This window comes from Gymnoscopelus microlampas (genome assembly GCF_963454915.1).
Source record: "Gymnoscopelus microlampas genome assembly, chromosome: 1".
Classification (NCBI taxonomy): domain Eukaryota; kingdom Metazoa; phylum Chordata; class Actinopteri; order Myctophiformes; family Myctophidae; genus Gymnoscopelus; species Gymnoscopelus microlampas.
Window position 1 is genome coordinate 6,834,203 of NC_139962.1, and position 21,800 is coordinate 6,856,002.

Below are 21,800 nucleotides of genomic sequence, written 5' to 3' on the forward strand. Positions count from 1 at the left end.
GATTTCAGATCAGAATCACTGTTTTTCCTTTTTTGTCCAAGTGGTTGTGGAACGCCCAAAGCATCAATAAAGTATAATATAACTTGCAGTTATAGATTACTAATCCAGATGCAGGGATGTCTTAAAAAGCCCTATCCTGCTTTATTTATAGTTTTTTATAAAATTCACACCATTATTTAATTTAATCAGGGGTCAATACTAGGCCTCCAACTTGTTTCCCTCTGCACCGAATCTCTTTGACACTATCGGTTCATGTGGTTAAAGGGGACTTTTGGACCACGGTTTTCTTACCTTTTCTATGATGTTATGATATCCTAGGATGAATGGTAGGCCTATATAGTTTAACATCTTGCATAATGTTGCCTATAGTTAGTCCTATCAAGACCTGAGTCAGAGACTAAAACAAATACTGTTTTACTGTACCACTACTGCGATTTATAGTTTTTGGTTTCAGGGGCAACCCATTTGTTTAAACAGAGCCTTTAATATGACTCATATGGCTGTGTGATTTGCAGGGAACGTGCCTCATGTTTCTTTTATTAATGAGGGAAGCTCGCCTGGTGTTGCCGAGGTTATTGCGATGACAAGACAACATGTCACACAAAGCATCTTCAGGTTTCAGTCCCCAGCATTGGCTGCCATGGCCGGGTTATTGTGTGGGTGAAATATGGGCTCTACCCTCACCCTCCCTCTCTCTTCCTCTCTATCTCCATCTCCATTTCTCCCTTTGCCTTGCCTCTCTCTCCATCTCCCTCCCTCTCTCTCCATCTCTCTCCCTCTCTTTCCCTCTCTCCCTCTCTCTCCATCTCTCTCCCTCTCTCCATCTCTCTCCCTCTCTCCATCTCTCTCTCTCCCTCTCTCTCCATCTCTCTCCCTCTCTCTAGCTCCCTCCTTCCTTCTCCCACTCTCCATCTCCCTCCCCATTTCTCCCTTTGCCTCCGTCTCTCTCCCTCCTTTCCCCCCTCTCTCACCCTCCCTTCCCCTATCTCTCGCTCTCTCTTTCTCTCTTTCTTTCTCTCTCTCTCTGATCAAGCGCATCACACACAAAATAAATCGTGCCTAAAAACAGCTGTTTGCTGTTTGCTATTCTGAGTTCCCAGAAGTTTTTGCCAGCTCTCTCATACAAACGGGAGGGGCGGATAGCTTTTTGCTTACTGAACTACTTATTATTGTTATTTTAGTAACTTGTAGCTGCAACTTGTTAATGGATTTTTTATTTATTCCTAGATCAGTGGTTCTCTAGCCTCGATCTCCAGGCTTTTATTTTCCTTCGTGTTTTTCTCAAAAATAAGAGCCTGGACCAAGCTGTTGAGATTTCTGGCATATAGGAAGTTGGAGGTCAACCTTTCATTTCCCAAACCAACCAGAGTGCAGTGGGCGTCGCTCCAAATGTTGTGACGTCAGGGCTCTCAATGCTGCACATTGGGGGAGGAGGAGGGGCGCGGCGCAGGGCGGGGCGGGGGCGGGCGCACAGATCGACAAACCAATGGGAGCCACCGGTTGTTTTCACCGGAAATTTTGAATCCGCCCCTCTAGACCAGATATCAGACGCGCTGCGGCAGGCTAGTGGTTCTCAAATGTTAAAAATTTCAAGGACACCCTCAACTCTGAGTGTACAAATGGAACCACATGGACCCGTAAGTACGCTCTCAGAGTTACAGACCTGTAAGGGTCCATTTGGTTCCATTTGTACACTCTCAGAGTTACAGACCTGTAAGGGTCCATGTGGAACCCCGTCAAGGAACCCAGATGGTCCCTGGACCCCACTTTGAGAACCACTGCCATAGATTTTTTTATTATTACACACTGTTATAGGATCGGTACTCTATATCGAACGCAAGTTATGGGAATCGGAATGCGTATCGGGAAGGAAAACATGGTATCGGTACATCTCTACTTGTAGCCTACATCTGCAGTGGTTGAGGTGGTTCTTCCTACTCTTCCATTGTGACATTTAGACCCTGGTGTTGGGTTAGTCCCATCTGTGACCTCCAGCTACAGCAGAGGGGTGGGGGAGGACGACGACTCACAGATGGGCCGGGGGGCTAGTGTCGGGCAGGACACCTGCTGGTCAACAACTTAGTTTTGCCTGAAGCAGTGAAGCTTATATGCAAATGACTGCCCTGGACAAATAGGATCCTGCTTGGTCCAGAAGACCCATAGGGTTCATAATCCAGCTGGGATGTTAAATCTATGGATTGCAAAGGATTCATCACCTAATGTTTAGGTCTTAATGAAGATTCATCATACATTATATTATTTACAAATATAGCACAAGAAGGCATCATAGTGTGTCAATGATATCACATTTTTTTGTAACTGCAGCTCCTATGCATGTGTTTCTCCAATCTATCGCATAATTTATAAAAATACATATATACATTTATATTGTTTTTATTATAAATACATAAATATATATATATTCTTCTTTTTTTTCTAAATTATTATTATTATTTATCATTATTATTTTAAATAATAAAATAATACAAAAATAATAATAATAATAATAATATATATAATGTTGTATTTTAGCATGCAGCGCGACACCGTCCTACTACGTCATATAGTGGTGGTTGAATCGTCATTCACGATGCGGAACTCCTCCTCAACACACACACACACACACACACACACAACCATCTGAGGAGGAGGAGGATGTCAGTGAGGAAGAGAGAGAGAGAGAGACACAGGTTCAATGACAACACACACACACAGTAGTAGGAGGACCAACAACTTATAGGAGCCATGCTTTATACTATCTTTATGAATCACTAGATTAATTCATTCATATATTCAGAGAGGATGTCATTTACACACCAGTGAGAGGTAGAGAGACACCAGCCATAGGCAGGAGAGAGAGAGAGAGAGGGGCAGGCCGTCATCATCATCATCTGTGAGCCTAGCAGCAGCAGCTAACCCTACTGACAGGTTGGTACATTATATTCTACATATAAACATCATGTTTTAGTCTATACTGTCCTTGCACTGCTCTGGTCATGTGTCAGGGTGCTTAGTGTGTTTAAAAACAGACACCCAGCCATAACAACAGGAGAAACAGTGGCTTTAAACGTGGAATAGAAGGAGAAGTGAGTGTATATAATTGTCCTTCTATTAGCAGCTACTAGCTTAACAAGCTACTGAAGCTAGCTAATCCTCCACACAGCACCGTGACGTACAGTTCATATACAGCCGGGGATGTGTTGCATTTGTAGGGAGAACATGGTGGCTTTTTATCGGTCTGAACAACCAAGTGTCGACGTGTTCTCATGTCGACACTTGTCTGGTTTAAGAATAATATTGTTTTTTGGTCTGGAATGCGTAGCTCTTTTTTTTTATACACACAGTCCTAAAATGTTATTGTTTTTATTGGGACATACATTATTGGACATACGTTATTTGTGTCGCTTGTTAAAGGGTCGTACTGTTAGGTGCGACGTCTGACAGCTATAGGTTTAGGTTATCAGTTGTGAAGTCAATGTGTTGGTTATTATCACACACATCATATGATAAGATGATCATAAACCAGAGCAGATAGACTGCACTGTTACAGCCATCAGCTCCTCCTGTGAGGCAGAGAGACATACATTGTTTTGTTGCATGTTGTTTATACTGTCTGTTTATATGTCACTAATGTCAATGGAACCCTATAGTTATACCCTCTATAGCTAGCCTTGGACGAAGACTATGACAGATGTTATTTTATCCTGTCTGACTTTTACTTTCGTATCTATGCTAGATAATATGCAAATGTCAAAATCGATGAAATACATGATAGTCCTTCTTGATCCAAGGCTAAGCTCCTAGCAGCAGCAGGAAGACATTCTATACATTGTTCTGTTGCATGTTTATTGTGTCTGTTTATGTCATTTATATCAATGGAACCCCCTATAGTTAGTTACCCTGTAGGCTAGCCTATTTACAGTATAGTGGCTAATCTCTCCATATAAGCTATATTTATAGGTACAAAAACGTTGCTAGTGTAAAAGAGCAGGATTGGTACTCTGCCCACAGTAATGATAATGTGATTGAATGCCATGGTGTCTCGACTAGGGTTACAGTTACAGCCCTAACTGTGTCATCCTCCATCATCCATCAGGCGTTGCATCATGGTGTCATCTTGTAGTAGGAGGCCTACGATGACTAGCCTTGGATCAACACTGTCTGTCATAGAGTCTGACATTTATATGCAAATGTCAGACCTTGATTAAATGCATCTGTGACAGTCTTGATCCAACGCTATACAATGACAAGACCTGGCAGTGAAAATGCTTCCCCTGTTCTTCACATTACATGGCTTACAAATTGTCAATTTTCCACATGTTATCACTGGCATAGCCCTGAAACATCATGTGAACCATGGCTATCACTGGCATAGGTTTTCCCCAGTTTGGATTACTTTAAAGTCATATTAGTGTGTACTTCAAAGATGCAATCCGGAACTTATTTTAATGAATGAAATGTTATTTTGATTTGAAATGTTATTTTGATTTGATCTACCATTTGATCTACATGATTGAGCATGTTAATAGTAAAACTAGTACATCTGCATCTGAGGTGGTCTCCCAGCTCCTATTCTTCCATTGAGACATTTAGATCATTGTACTGGTTGACACGTAGTACTGACTGAAGCTCATCAAGTGCATTCATGTCTGCAGGGTACTTACTGCCTCTTGGCTGAGTAGATGTTTGAATGCCAGCACTCAGGGAAGTGTCCCTATGACCCATTAAGACCTGATGCCCATTCTACAAATGTTCTCTAAATCTTTACTTATGTTTCTATATCAGTGGTGCTCTAACTCTTTTGTGTCAAGGACCCCCAAAATGATATGTATTCGGCCGTGGGCCCCCATCTCAAAATATTTGGTTCCAGGGACCCCCAGAAGCAAAGATTTGAGTTAAAAATGTTCGCTTTAAAATATATATATTCAAAGATTTGCACACACTTTCAAAAATAGCAGATCTACAAGCTCATCGCTCCACGAAGTGATGCGCTATTGTATATCTGCTATTATACATGTGTTCATGGGAAACCATGAACACATTTCAGCTGAAGCCTTCTTCCTCATTTATCATCACTATGAGGAAGGTTTTGTTTTGTATGTGTTGATTAGATGGTGCCTTATCTGATCTAGTCTGAATGAAAGTCACTTCCTTCAGGTCTGGCATTTCTTCTTTAGCTGATAATAAATTATTCTGAGTCATGCTGCACCCAGTAAATTTAGTTGATTACTTGTGAGTTGTGAGTTGAGCTCACATTCTTTTTTTAGTTGAGTAGATGTTTGTTTGGACACATTCTCATGGCAAGGTGTGTGTCACGTTTGGCCCAGTGTCAGAGTTGGGACGGGACGATTGACGCCCTTGGGGGTGACAATTACCAATTACAAGGTGTGTGACCCCTGTGACCAGGCATAGTTGGGACCATGCAGACTCAACGTTGAAAACCTTGTTAAAACGTCGGAGAAAAAAAAAAGTTTAAAAACCTTGATGACGAGGCAGGCACACCTTCAGATGCAGAGTCGAGCACCGCGGCGTGCACCCGCGCCAGGCCACAGCCGAGCGAGTGCCCGTCACGAGTGGTGTGACACTTCATGCTTCTGATGACTCTGTGTCTGTGCCATCCGATTTTACGTCTTATTATTATCAACATAGTTTAAAAGCTACAGAAAAAGTGTTTCTGTACACATTTGTAAATGGAAGCATGCAGTATGTAAAGCATATATATGTTCCCCAGAACCTTAAAAAAAAAGAAAAACAAGAAAGGAAGATAAATGCATTCAGAGAGAGACTATGCTTTTCAGAAACTAATAAAACAGACCTAATGGGAAGGAATGTTCCCGTGCAATATTTTGAGAAACTCCCCTCTAGATTCCTGCCGTAATCTGACAACTCAACGTCTCCAGACTCCACCTTTTAGCCCGTAGCACTTGACCTAGCCTTGACCCATTCTATCCGGGAACGCATCTACAAATGCCTTCTAAATCCTAACGGGTGTCTTTTCTTTTTTTTACTAAATTTTGATCCCACGATTTTGTAACCCCATTTCTTTTTCACTCCGTGCCAATTGTCTAAGTAATCCTGGGCACTACACTCCCTCTGCCAACCTAGGGAGAGCTCAGAGCCGAGCTCATGCCTCCTTCAATGCATGAGAGCTAACAAGCCTTCTAAATCCAGGTTTCTGAAAAACCTATGTTGCTATAATATCAGTGGTGCTCAAACCTTTTCATGTCAAGGACCCCCCAAAATGACAAGTATTTGACCGCCGAACCCCATCTCAAAACATTTAGTTCCAGGGACCCTCCCAGAAGCAAAGATTTGAGTTATGAATGTTCGCTTAAAAAATGTAATATATTCAAAGATTTGCACTCATTTTCACGATTTTTCAAAAAAATAGCAGATCTACAAGCTCATAGCGCGCTATGATCTTGTATATCTGCTATTTTTTAATGGTCTAGTATAGCTAAAAGACACAGATGTGTTCCTGGATTGGCCATGCAGTAAAGGTTAAAATGTATTTTAGATGGCATGTTATTTAGACAGATTCTAGGTTTACCTTTACATCCGATAGTTTTCTATAGTGTCAATGTACAGATTATAATTCTTTTGATATTATATGGTTTAGAGTCTAAACCATATAGCATCAGTCTAAACTTTAGACTGATGCTATATGTTCTTGGTTTACCTATGATCCTATAGATTACTGAGGCACTATGCGCTGCCTCTATGCATTCTATGCATGTGTTCAGCTTGCTTACTGTAAGTCGCTCTGGATATAAAGAGCGTCTGATAATTGCCTACATTGTAAATGGTAGATTATTTCAGTAGATCTTTTTTCCTGTAGTCAGTTGTTCTCTTCTCTGCACATTGTGACTGGGAAGGAGAAGGTGTTATGCATGCAGGAGAGGAGACCAGTCCGTATGAATCATATCTCTCCCATCTGTGCTTGCGTAACCAGCCTGGTGTAGACCCACTCTGGCCACATTCAGCTGTTGCGTTAAACCTGTCACTGTTTAGCCTCTGTGCAGTTTATTACATTTTAAACAGGCCTCCCCCTTAACCTTAACCCCTATTATAAAATTGGGTTTAATCTCAAACTAAGCTCACTCATTTAGCCACAAACGTGATGAGGTTTGACCCATTCAACCCGGGGACGCATCTGCATCATTTTAGATTTCTTTGGCTATTCGAAAATAGCAGATACAGTATACAAGCTCATAGCGTGGCACCGAGTGCCGCCCTACGAGCTTGTAGATCTGCTATTTATTTATTTTTTAATCGTGATTTTTTTTTGAATATATGTTTTTTTTTAAGCAAACATTTTTAACTCAAATCTTTGCTTCTGGAGGATTCTACTAATGTCTTCTAAATCCTAACCGTTTTCTGAAACACTTATGTTGCTATAATATGGTTCTCAAACTTTTTCTTGTCAAGGACCCCCAACATGATGTGTATTTGGCCGTGGACCCCCATCTCAAAATAATTTAGCTCCAGGCACCAGACACGCTTAAAAAAAAATATATATATTGAACGATTTGCACACATTTTCCTGATAAAAAAAAAAAAAGCAGATCTACAAGCTCATAGTGCGCACTAGAGCTTGTATATCTGCTATTTTGAGCAGCCCAAAGTATAAGATAATGGTTAAAGTGGTTAAAATCTAAAATGACAGATGCGTTCCCGATATTAATGGTTTAATATTGTGTATTTTCCTCCATTTCCTCAAACGGCAAACCGTAACGGACCTTTTATTTGTGATGGACTGGTCTGTGTTTGCCTGTAGTTCTGTCTGTGTGTGTGGATTTGATTTGTCGCTTCAGAAAATGGCCTAATTGCTGCCTCCAGGAAACTTTGATGTTGTCAGAGTTGGCTCTGAAATTTCTGGTCGGTAATAACAGGATTAATCCATTAAAAACGGGAAAGCATCTGTGTCATTTTAGATTTCTTTGGCTGTTCAAAAATGGCAGATCTACAAGCTCATCATAGCGCTATCAGCTTGTAGATCTGCTAAAAAAAAATTATCGTGAAAATGTGTGCAAATCTTTGAATATATATATATATTTTTAAAGCGAACATTTGTAACTCAAATCTTTGCTTCTGGGGGTCCCTGGAACAAAACATTTTGAGATGGGGTCTGTGGCCAAATACATATCTAAAAAATTGCTATATCAGTGGTGCTCCAACTTTTTCATGTCAAGAACCGCCAAAATGATATGTATTTGGCCCAAACCAAAATATGGTGTTCCAGGGACCCCCGGAAGCACAGATCAGAGTTAAAAATGTTCATTTAAAACACACACATATATATATATATATATATATATATATATATATATATATATATATATATATATATATTTGCACACATATTCCACGATAAAAAAAAAAAAATGCAGATCTACAAGATCATAGTGCAGCACTCTGTGCCGCACTATGACCTTGTACAGTATATCTGCTATTTTTTTTATATCCAAAGAAATCTTAAAATTACACAGATTAGTTCCCGGTCTTAATGGATTAAGATAAAGTAAGGTATAATTCTGTGTGGGTCTCCACAACAACGTTAAACACAACAGTGCAAAAAAAAGCATATAACTTAAGCCCTATATACTTTGTCATACAACAAATGTGATGCGCTGTGAGCTTGTAGATAACGTAGGCTACTTTAGCCAATTTAGGATTTCTTTTAACCAAAATAGGACACCAGGGTTAATGTTGTTAAAACACTACAAGCTTTATAACTCACACAAAAAGATCCTGGCTGTGTGTGTGTATAGGAACCATATACTCCTGTGGTTTTGGGTAAGAAGAACATTTAATTACTTAAGCCTCACTACTACTCACTCAGCCTAAGATGACAACTGACCAGAGCCAATGGGATCTTTTTCATTCGTTGTAATTAGAAAACTAAGTGACATGAGGAAAGATCACTTTTGTCTTGTAGACTTGCATAGATGCTTGAATTATCTCATATGGCCAGACCTGTCCTGTTGGCTAAACCACTGGTTCTCGCATTGCAAGGCGTTGTGAGATTGTAGATAAGCTGTTTGCACAATTTTAGCTTCCTCCTTATTTTTTTGGACAATTTGGTCAATGTTTGACGAGTTTGTATAGTATTGTTTGTTGATTGCTTTTGAGACAGTAATGGTCTTATTTGTATTTATTTGTTTTATTTTAGAGGTATTAAAATGGTCCTTAAATTATCACTTTAGAAATGTGCAGATACCCTACCCTGTATATACTTCTACTGTGTGTTGGTTTGTTTACTGTTCAGTGACAAAACAATGTTGCTTTCACATTAGGCAAATCATCTACACATGTTGAGAACCACTGGGCTAAACCATCAATGCAAATAAATGTCTTATATACCATTCAGCAAACAAGCAGTACACAGTGTGTATGTGAAGTGATTGATTCCAGCCACATGCTCCACCAAGTGAGACAATACACACACACACACACACACACACACACACACACACACACACACACACACACACACACACACACACACACACACACACACACACACACACACACACACACACACACACACACACACACACACACACACACACACACACACACACACACACACACACACACACACACACACACACACATGATGCCTTGATTGGTCCCATGGGGGAAATTCAGGTCAGTAACTATTCAGCTTCTGCCAGCAGATGGGTGGCTGCTCAGATGGTCATGACGAGGAGCAGTTATAGGGGTTATATAATGGGTGTGCTGGGTTAAGAAGTCGTGGCCTCTCTACCCATTCAGCTACGGCCGCCCACATTTTCCACAATACTTAACCTATTAAGACCTGAAGCCGATTCTACAAATGTCTTCTAAATCCCAACAGTATTCTGAAAAAAACCTATGTTTCTATATCAGTGGTGCTCAAGCTTTGTCATGTCAAGGACCCCCAAAATGATATGTATTTGGCCATGGACCCCCATCTCAAAATATTTTGTTCCAGGGACCCCTAGAAGCAAAGATTTGAGTTACAAATGTTTGCTTTAAAAATATATATATTGAAAGATTTGCACACATTTTCTTGATTTTTCAAAAATAGCAGATCTACAAGCTCATAGCGCGGCACCGAGTGCCGCGCTATGAGCTTGTAGATCTGCTATTTTCAAATAGCTCAAATCTCATTTAAAACCTCTATTTAAAAGTCTTCTCATTACTTCCTATACAGAAGAATTGTGGGCTTTTGACAAGCTATCCTGAGACGGAGCAGAAAACAAGAACATCATTTTGAATCAAATAGCCTTCTACTACTACTGCTGCTGTAAGGTTTAAGTGGAAGTGTATGTACAGTATGACATAAGATGTACTTACATCAGTGGTTTTCAACCCTTTTCATATCAAGGTTCATTATTTATTCTGCATTTGAGCCACGGATTCATCACCATTTGATGAGATTTAGCCCCTCAGACCCAAAACTTAGAATATTTTGTTATCGTTGGATAAGATTTTGTCCACAATTCCATCCATGCTGTATTGATTTTGGTACGATAGAAGAGATAACAGGCACACGTTGATCAAAATAACAATTCTTCTACATTCTGTAATGGACCCTTCGCTAAGCCCCACCCACTCCACTCTGTGACTGGTGGTGCGGAGTTAGTCACACCCAGGCCTGGCAGCGCCTGGCAAACTTTGCTTCTCACCCATTGACTTGCATGTTAAATGACGGCTTTTCCCCTTAAAAATAATCGATCATTTCAGCAGCAAGAGCTTCAAAATCTCTTCTAAATCTAGTCAACAAGGCCTGCAGTAGGCTATTCACTGGACAAATGTGCATGACATTATTTCAATAAACTAGAAACACGGGAAATGTTAGAGGGAGTAATAGCCATGGATACACGACGGTCGACTGTCTCGACCGTCATGGATGAACTTCAACCTGGTGTTTGCACTGTCTCCATTTACGGCCCGTACATCTACAGAAACGTTCATATTTCAAATATAAAGTGCTTATCCCATGGCCACGGATGTTACATTTATGTACGGGTTCTCAAAAGTACCCGTATAATCCGTGTTTGTTCAATAAAAAGCATTTTAATCTGATCGGTGGCCATTTTCTCCATATGCGTTCAACTAAGCGACCCTATCGGTTGGTAGGTGTATTGCACTCTGATACATTATAACTCTATGATAAAATGGCCACCGATCGGATTAAAATGCTTTTTATTGAACAACACAGAATATACGGGTACTTTTGAGAGTCCCGTGCATCATTTTAACATCCGTGGCCATAGCATAAGCAATTTATATTTTGAAATCCGAACGTTTATATAGATGTACGGACCGTAAATGGAGAAAGTGCAAACACCAGGTTGAAGTTGATCCATGATTGTAACAGGAGTTTTCATGTACCGCAGGGTAAGACTACAGTAGCAGTTAATAAATAGACGAACAAATGAATGAATATACTTTAACGTGCGGAATTCGAAACAGGCAGCGCTGGGATTCTGAATTGTGTTACGATTACGGTGATTAGTATCATTGACACCACCTGGGCGAGTGAGTCGTGTAACTTTCCCAACGTTAAGCTGTGTTCAACAACTCAGGCACAGCCATAGCCTTCCAGTTTAAGCGCAGATTTCAGCTTGGGAAAAGAACCCTCCAGTTGTGGATAAGTGGAATCTGTTGCTGGTTCATAGTCACCATAGCGTTATCGTGGTATTCCTGTTCTTGCTATTATGTTGCAAATGATTGTGTGTGTGTGCGGGCGAAATAACATTGACAGCTATGGCAGGTGACGAAAGTTTGCCAGACCTGTGCCAGGCTAACAACGGTTGCTAAGCTGGCATTGGACAATCGCTTTTGGGGTGGGGTTTAGCGAAGGGTCCATTGTGTAGACGTCTTGTAAATTCAGTAATGCAGATGTTTAACAATAATTTAACTCTTGAGAGTTAAAGATCTATAAGGGTCCATTTGGTTACCAACTCTCCATCATTTAGCTGGGGACCACCTGGAACCCCCTCAAGGACCACTGGTGGTCCCCGAACCACTGACTTACATCTTGACTTAGAAAAGAGTGTGTGGGGTTACCCAGTAGCCCAGTGGTTACTGGTTAGGACCCAGTAGCCCAGTGGTTACTGGTTAGGACCCAGTAGCTGAGTGGTTCCTGGTTAGGACCCAGTAGCTGAGTGGTTACTGGTTAGGACCCAGTAGCCCAGTGGTTACTGGTTAGGGCCCAGTAGCTGAGTGGTTCCTGGTTAGGGCCCAGTAGCTGAGTGGTTACTGGTTAGGGCCCAGTAGCCCAGTGGTTACTGGTTAGGGCCCAGTAGCTGAGTGGTTACTGGTTAGGACCCAGTAGCTGAGTGGTTACTGGTTAGGACGCAGTAGCCCAGTGGTTACTGGTTAGGACCCAGTAGCTGAGTGGTTACTGGTTAGGACGCAGTAGCTGAGTGGTTACTGGTTAGGACCCAGTAGCTGGGTGGTTACTGGTGAGGGCCCAGTAGCTGAGGGGTTACTGGTTAGGACCCAGTAGCTGAGTGGTTACTGGTTAGGACCCAGTAGCTGAGTGGTTACTGGTTAGGACCCAGTAGCTGAGTGGTTACTGGTTAGGGCCCAGTAGCTGAGTGGTTACTGGTTAGGACCCAGTAGCTGAGTGGTTACTGGTTAGGACCCAGTAGCTGGGTGGTTACTGGTTAGGACCCAGTAGCTGAGTGGTTACTGGTTAGGACCCAGTAGCTGGGTGGTTACTGGTTAGGGCCCAGTAGCCCAGTGGTTACTGGTTAGGACCCAGTAGCTGAGTGGTTAATGGTTGGGCAGCATAGTACCACATGGGCTGAAATGCCTGACAGTCAGCCCCTGTTTAGATTCCAGGCCGGCCAGACCATTTTCTGCATGTTACTGCCTTGCTCTCTCTCTCCTAAGTAAAGATACCAATGTAATCTACACCCTGTGTGAAGAGAGTGGTGCCTTTGATGAGCCCCGTATTGATGTTGTCATCAATGTTTGTTTATTGGACACACGGACATACACACGGACACACAGACAAAGTCAGATATAGGACTCAAAAAAAGAGTGTGTGTTGATGTTGTATACAAACTTTGAAGCATTAGGGTATCGTCATGTGATATGAGACGCATCCGGGATAATGGACATGGAAATAAGAGTTCTCCTGAATTTATTAATTTAAGCCTTAGTTTATACTTTGCTTTTTTTTCTCCAAAAAACAAAACCATTATCATCACAATCTCAATATCGAGGTACTGTATCTAATAAAAAAATTACAAAAAAAAGAAATGTGATTTAGTCCATACTACCCAGTCCTATGATTAGGGCTGTGTCACAATTACACATTTAAGTTGACGATTAATTGTCACTCAAATAATTGCGATTAACAATTTAATTGTGTGTTTGGCCATTGAACATTGGAACATATGAAGCCTTTGATATGACAAATAACTGTAAATAATAGATTATAAATGTAAAAATAGCTCATCTACAAGTTTACAACACATCACAAAGTGACACGCTGTAAGCTTGTAGATGAGCTATTTCTGCTTTATTTAATATTTGAAAATGTGTGTACATTTTCAACATGGAATTTATTATGACGATTATGCAAAGATAATTGCAATCATCTCAAATAATTGCGATTATGTAATAATTGTGACAGGCCTACCTATGATACAGTTGATTTGCCAGCAGCCGGTTATTTTGCATGTTTTTTGTGTAACACATGTAATAATGACCGACGGCATGTCTTTTCCATTGTTATTGCTATTGGTGTGTTCCCAACTGATTTGCTTTGTGTGACATTTGACAATTCAGCATCATTGACGAGACCAGAAAATGAATGGCTTAAAAAAAAAAAAACATACATTTAACACAATGTTGTTTTGGTGTGTGTGTGTGTGTGTTACAGGTAACCTGCCACGATGATTGACACAGGCCGGTGTTTGTCGTGCACCCCTACGCTTACCCTGTTGTGATTGGCCCAGTGAGGTCCTAGATGCCGTGACGTCCACACGCAGCACAGCATCGATCCAAGATGGAGAAAAAGAAACCGTGCCCTCGTCTTCTGGACTACCTCGTGGTAGTAGGAGCCAGGTAAGAGCTTTTCAGTTGGTCGTGGGCAGTGGTGGAAAAAGTACTCACATTATTTACTCAAGTAAAAGTATCAATTCCACAATGTAGAAATTGACTCGAGTAAAAGTACAAAAGCATTGCTATCAAAATTTACTTAAAGTACCAAAAGTAGAAAGTGCTGTCTCGTTTTCAAAAGTTTTCAAATGTATGAAATTTATAAAACTCTTTTGAAAATAGCAGATCTACAAGCTCACAATGCGACGCATTGTGAGCTTGTAGATCTGCTATTTTCAAATGGCCGAAATGCATATAGGGCTGAAGTGGTTAATGTATGTTTTGTAATAATAATCAAAATCTACAAAGTAACTAGTAACTCAAGTTTTCAAATAATTGTAGTGGAGTAAAAGTACACTATTTGCCTCTGAGATGTAGTGGAGTAGAAGTAAAAGTGCTGAAAATTGGAAATACTCCAGTAAAGCAAAAATACCTAAAATTTGTATTTAAGTACAGTACTTGAGTAAATGTACTTAGTTACTTCACACCACTGGCCGTGGAGCATGGTGGGCTTTTACATTTAGCTTGCTTTGAATACATTTGTATGGAGCCAGAGCTGCAAGCACGTTTACAGACAATCACAATCAATCATCATTATCCTGTCCATTCATAGGTGTCCATTGTTGTTAATGGTGTCGTCTTGTTGGGTTCTATATTCCGTCCATTTCTCAGATTTTTCAATGAATGAAGTCTCTCGCAATCTCTCGAGAAAAAGGTGTGTTAGTTTCTCCATTACCAATGTCTCCTCCACAATGTTCAGCCAGAGGATCTGCTTTGTACCATTATAGCCTAGTGATTTTCACTAGCTGCCAATAATACTGTAACTAGGAGGTATATATCTTCTCTTTGTGTATTTTCCTGTGTCAGGTTTCCCAAATATACAGTACCACACTTTTTGGGGTATCTCATAGCTTAGGATGTTATTTATCACAGACCACAGGTATTTTTTGCTATTTTAAAACATTTTTCCAAATAAAAATGCCCAATAATATCAGTCATAAGACATAAGACGCCGTGCAAAATAGGACATCCTACTATCCTACTATCCTACTATAATTCTAGTAACCTCTGTGCGTGCGTTTGTAGTGGTGGTGGTGAAGCTACCCGGTTCTCCCCACTGGCTGGACCAATTGCTCTGATTTTGCACACAGCCATTGACCATTACCATCTGAACTTAACTGTGAAGCCCGTTTTTCAATTTCATCAAATCTCAGCTTCTTATTAGCGTTTTTGTGTCAAAGAATGTCGTCCCATAGCTGCGGCTGCCCAGCTATGGGACAAACTGCCTCCCGGGTTGCCAGATCATGTGCGCATATCCCCCCACGGATGCGCTGCGCCGACCGGGTATGGTCTAGTATTTATAATTGTGTGATACAGCACAGCGTCTATCAAATTCATGCAGTTTTAACCCATTGAGACCTGAAGACGATTCTACATGTCTCCTACATATCAACAGTTTTCTGAAAAACCTATGTTTCTATATCAGTGGTGCTCAATCTTTTTCATGTCAAGGACCCCCAAAATTATATGTATTTGGCCGCAGGCCCCCATCAAAATATTTTGTTCCAGGGACCCCCCAGAAGTAAAGATTTGAGTTAAAAATGTTCGCTTTAAAAGTATTTATATTCAAAGATTTGCACCCATTTTCACGATTTTTCAAAAATAGCAGATCTATAAGCTTGTAGCGCGGCACTCGGTGCCGCGCTATGAGCTTGTATATCTGCTATTTTTGAATAGCCAAAGTGTAAAATAATGCTTTTTAGCTCAAATCTAAAAATGACACAGTTCCAGGTCTTAATGGGTTAACATAATTCAGCACTATGTGTTTCAAGTTTAAATCCAATATCCCAATGTGTGGCCCTTCACTCACTTTATCAAAGTCAACATGGCCCCCTGGAAAAACATGCTGCCTAGTGGCCACCCCTCTATATGGCTAACTCCCACATGTAACATTGTGAAGTACAGTAAATCAAACTGTGACATTTAAACATGCATTGAGAGGGGTGGTGGGGTTGATAACAGTGGTGTTTCTCAACGTAGGGTGTGGGGACCCTCAGGGGTCCTTGAGGAGTTATACAGCCCTGTGTGGCTCAGATTTTAAATGAACACTGAAGATTTTACAGTGTAGATTGAAGTCCCAGAGATAGAAAAGATGGTTATCAAATGTGGGTCTCATGGCCTAATGCACATCAAATATGGGGTCCTTTAAAAAAGGTTTACTTTACCTGTGATCCTAGATTACTGAGGCACTACATGGAAGTAGTTTGGAGGTGTGACTGATAAATATCAGCAAAAGAATGTCAGCGCTCACGGAAGTGTCTTTCAGGTACTTTTAACCCATTGAGACCTGAAGCCGATTCTACATGTCTCCTAAATCTCAACAGTTTTCTGAAAAACTTACGTTTCTGTATCAGTGGTTCTCAAACTTTTCATGTCAAGGACCCCCAAAATTATATGAATTTGGCCGCGGACCCCGATCAAAATATTTTGTTCCAGAGACCCCCAGAAGCAAAGATTTTAGTTAAAAATGTTCGCTTTAAAAATTTATATATTCAAAGATTTGCACACATTTTCACGATTTTTCAAAAATAGCAGATGTACAAGCTCGTAGCGCGGCACTCGGTGCCGCGCTATGAGCTTGTAGATCTGCTATTTTTGAATAGCCCAAAGTGTAAAATAATGCTTTTTAGCTCAAATCTAAAAATGACACAGTTCCAGGTCTTAATGGGTTAAACAGCACAGGTAAATCACCAACAGCGCGTTTCAACAGTTTCCAACAGCCTCCCTCAGCGTGATAATAATCATTATGATAATCATTATGATGATTATCACACCGAGGAAGGCTTGTGCCAAAATGCCAGCGGTGGAAAGTAACCAAGGTACATGGAAAATAGGAAAATATTGTGCTTTTACTCCACTACAATTATTTGACAACTTTAGTTACTAGTTACTTTACAGATATAAATCATTACGTTGTAAAACATACATTAACCACTTTAGCCCTATATTATACAGAGGCTATTTGAAAATAGCCGATCTACAAGCTTGCAACGCGTTGCATCGCGACGCGTTGCGAGCTTGTAGATCTGCTAAACATTTTCAAACATTTTAGTACTTTTGGTACTTATATATATATAGGTATATTTTGATGCTAATACTTTTGCACTTTTACTCAAGTAGCATTTTGAACGCAGGCCTTTGACTTGTAACAGAGTATTTCTACATTGCGGTATTGCTACCTTTTACTCAAGGAAGAAATTTGAACACTTTTTCAACCACTGCAAAATGCGTGAATAGAAAGGACTCTTCCGGGAGTGCTGACATTCTAGCCGTGCACCCGGTAAATAGTTGATTACTTGTTGTGACTTGAGTTGGGCTCACATTGGTTAGTTTGATGTGTAAGCTGCCCACACACATACTTGTGGCCTATAAGTAAACCCACATGTGCTGCTGGGGATTAAGTGCTTTGCCTGAGGGTAGTGTTAGTGTAAATGTTGTGTAGAGATTATTTCTTGTTCGCAAACATGTCTTGATGTAATGCAGAGAAATGTGCGTTCACTCACACAGGGTTTCCCGGGGTCTTTAAAAAAAAGTTCTCAATAATCCGAATTTCAGCCCTTTCAACCCATTAAGACCTGGAACGCAGCACGTGTGCATTTTTAGATGTCTTAGGGCTATTCAAAAATAGCAGATATACAAGCTCATAGCGCGGCACCGAGTGCCGGGCTATGAGCTTGTAGATCTGCTATTTTTGCTATTCATGAAAATGTGTGCAAATCTTTGAATATGTATATTTTTTAAAGCGAACATTTATAACTCAAGTCTTTGCTTCTGGGGGATTCTACAAATGGGAAAAAAAACGTATGTTTCTATATCAGTGGTTCTCAAACTTTTTCATGTCAAGGACCCCCAAAATGATATGTATTTGGCAGCGGACCCCCCCCCCCCCCCCTCCATCTCAAAATTTTAGTTCCAGGGACCCCCATGAAGCAAAGATTTGAGTAAAACATATATATTCAAAGATTTGCAAAAAAAAAATCACGATATTTCAAAAGATAGCACATCTACAAGCTCATAGTCTTAATAGGTTAAAGCGGCTTGACATCTTTTTTTTGTTTTGTTAAAGTTGCATAAATGTCAGTCTCGCTATTAAATGTGTTATGGGGAAAAAAACATTTTTGATTACACTAAACAAAACTATAAAATGAAACCAACACAGAACCAATAACCACTTATAACAAGCTCAACCTCATTAGACTAAATTAATTTACTTTGCCAATAGATCTGGGACTGGGCTTTACCTTCATATCCTTCCTACTTTTAGTTTAGACAGAATGGACGTGAAATAAGTCTTAAATTGCATTCATAATGGTCGTCTCCAAAGGTCTCTCATTTAACTGGTTGAAAGCTGCAGAAACCAACAAACTGGTTTCTTCAACATTGGCCAGCCGTTTCTGCCACGGTTCATTATTTGGCTTAGACAGGCTTAATTTTTAATTATGCCTTATTGCCTTTGTGGTTACAGTAAAACGCAGACTTATGTTTGACTTGTTAGTGATTATATAAACTGTTTATTGAAGAAGTTGTAGTGATAATAAACTGTTTATTGAAGCGGTTGTAGTGATTATAAAGTGTTTATCAGTGGTGTAAAGTAACCAGTAGCTCTACTTAAGTACTGTATTTAAGTACAATTTTGAGGTATTTTTACTTTACTGGAGTATTTCCAATTTTCAATACTTTTACTTTCTACTCCACTACATGTCTGAGGAAAATATTGTACTTTTACTCCACTGCAATAATTTGAAAACTTTAGTTACTAGTTACTTTTTAGATTTTTATTACTAAACATACATTAACCACGTAAGCTCTATATATATTTCGGCTATTTGAAAATAGCAGATTTAGAAGCTGAGCTTGTAGATCCACTATTTGTGTACTTTCACTCAAGTACATTTAGAATTCCAGGCTTTTACTTAACGTAACAGTAACGAGTATTTCTACGTTGCAGTATTGATACTTTTACTTAGCCCATTAAGACCTGAGGCCGCGTCTAAAAAAAAACAAAATCCTAACAATTTTTCGGAAAAGAATATAAAAAAAATAATTTTCACGATTTTTCAAAAATAGCAGATCTACAAGCTCGTAGCGCGGCACTCGGTGCCGCGCTATGAGCTTGTAGATCTGCTATTTTTGAATAGCCAAAGAAATCTAAAGTGACACAGATGCGTTACAGGTCTTAAAGGGTTAAGTAAAACATTTTCCACCACTGGTAGTGATTATAAACAGTTTATCGAAGCGGTCGTAGTGATTTATAAACTGTTTGTTTGTATGTTGTTTCCCAGGCAACCCAGTAGCGACAGCGTGGCCCAGACCCCCCAGCTGCTCCGGCGCTACCCTCTGGAGGACCACAAGGACTTCCCCTTGCCCCCGGACGTGGTGTTCTTCTGCCAGCCGGAGGGCTGCCTCAGCATCCGCCAGCGTCGGGTCAGCCTCCGCGACGACGCGTCCTTCGTGTTCACGCTGACCGACAAGGACTCGGGCATCACCCGCTACGGCATGTGCGTCAACTTCTACCGCTCCTTCCAGCGCGGCGGCAGCGGCGGCGGCGGCGGGCATCACCGCAGCCGCGGGGATAAGTCGGGCGACTCGGCCGCGCAGGCCGCCGAAACGGCCAGCGAGGGGTCGGACGGCGGTTTGCCCCCGTCGACGTTGGCGCCGCCTAACGGCGCCGGCGACCCCGCGGCGGCAGCGGGACAACCGCCCGCCTCCGGAACGGAGACCGGAGGAGGAGGAGGGCCGCCCGGCGCCGGCAGGTCGCCGCGGCACAGACGGAGCGCCGGCGCCAAGCTGGCGAACAGGAACCGCAACAGCACGTTGACGTCGCTGTGCTTCCTCAGCCACTACCCGTTCTTCTCCACCTTCAGGGAGTGTCTGTACATCCTCAAGCGGATGGTGGACTCCTGCAGCCAGAGGCTGGTCCAGCGCGCGGGACTCCCCCGCGCCACCCAGAGGTAAGGGCCGGTGTTGCGTCTTTAGTGACATCATCTATTACAGCGGTTGTGAAAAAAGGGTGTGTCTGCCGAGGCACACTGACTGGTTCTGTGGCAACCACACGTTATTATTGCAATATTTACTACTGTACAAAAGGTTATGAATTACCTTCTAACTCAGTTCTTTGTACTCACTCATTTCCCAATACAGTAAAATATATATTTTTTTGACCACTTTCAACCTGGTGTCCCTATTTTGGGGATGTCGGAATGGAAGGCGGTTACCATGTTATGTACCTGTAGGTCAAAGGTTTTTATAAAAAAATTAAAAAAGCAAATAAGCCGATGTACATGCTCACGAGGCTTTGAATCATGATAGGTTCTGAGCTTTAAGATCAGCTATTTTTGCAAATGTATTAAAGTATGAAATAGTGCTTCGCAAACCCCAGTCAAGGCAAAGATTTCAGTTACAAATGTTCACTTAAAATATATATTCAAAGATTTGCACAAATTTTCACGATTTAAAAAAAAAATAGCAGATCTACAAGCTCGTAGCACGACACTCGGTGCCGTGCTATGAGCTTGTACAGTATATCTACAATTTTTTTTATAGCCAAAGAAATCTTAAAATGACACAGATGCGTTCCCGGATTGAATGGGTTAATGCAGGCTTTTGGAATAATGGACGTGCTGCTAAGTGCTAACAACATGAAGTGAAACAGCTGAATGACTGGGTCTCCTCTGTAAGGAAGGCCAGTCCAGTATACCACCAGACCACATCTCAATAAAGGAAGAAGATTGCCTTTATGTTGACATTGCATTCCACAAATATTGACCAGGTGGATAGAAAATGTCTCTACAGCTGGTTGAAATGAAATCTGTGAAAATGCTTTTCAATCCTAAATGTTTTACAAAGTACTAAGAAAGTGGAGTCTACAGTCTAATAATAACTATATAAAATGTGATGAATTATTTACTGGAATAGTAAATTAATCATAGTCTTATCATCGCTGTTGGGTGGAAACCTTGTACTGTATGTCCAAAAAACGTTACTTTTCTGGCCATACCATGGAAGAAAGAACCTGTGTTCTAATGGATTCAATGTAGTTATTATTTAGTCACAAGCTCTTGTTGATTGATACTTTTCATTTGTTGAATATTTCGTCTCTTTCGGGTGAAAACCTCATATATGTCCAAAAACCGTTACTTTTTAGGATACAAATTCAAAAACTGCGAAAGTAGCAGATCTACAAGGTCAAAAGTGTCGCTTTGTGCACCGTTTCGAGACGCGTTTGGGGCTTGCAGATCTGCTGGCTTTTGATGCTTTTGTGTGACACTGTAGGATCAAGTAGGAGCGTTAATTTATGAAAAAAACACAACAAGTTTGAATGTGGAGATAAAAGGTTTCTGCCCGACAGCAACGAACCTACATATTTTGTAGAGAAAGAAAAGGTCTTTTTTGCAGGGTAGGAGCAGGCTCCAGGCAACCATTTGTTCATGTTTATACATATAAAACACAATTTTATACATAACTATACGATATATGTGGTGGCCTACCCCCTACCCTACGAGGTAGGGGGTCCCTGCTCCATCACCCCATCAGTTTAGGGGTCCCTGGCCTGAAAAGGTTGAAGACCCCTGCACTAGGCCATCTGCACCCAGACTCTAGACAGTTTTTAAGTTGCTTGATTGATTTAGATATCT

At 40.9% G+C, this 21,800-nt stretch overlaps 1 protein-coding gene across 11 annotated transcripts in view; it reads left to right on the forward strand.

Annotated features, from left to right (window-relative positions):
- Positions 1 to 2,653: 2,653 nt before the first annotated feature.
- madd (MAP-kinase activating death domain) overlaps positions 2,654 to 21,800 on the forward strand; it is a 106,685-nt gene continuing 87,538 nt past the window's right edge. For all 11 annotated transcript variants that reach the window (XM_084061148.1, XM_084061152.1, XM_084061155.1 and 8 more), the window contains exons 1-3: positions 2,654 to 2,928; positions 13,889 to 14,073; positions 19,449 to 20,117. In XM_084061148.1, the coding sequence (XP_083917274.1) occupies positions 14,015 to 14,073; positions 19,449 to 20,117 (728 nt within the window). In that variant the 5' untranslated portion in view covers positions 2,654 to 2,928; positions 13,889 to 14,014. The remainder of the gene's footprint in view (positions 2,929 to 13,888; positions 14,074 to 19,448; positions 20,118 to 21,800) is intronic.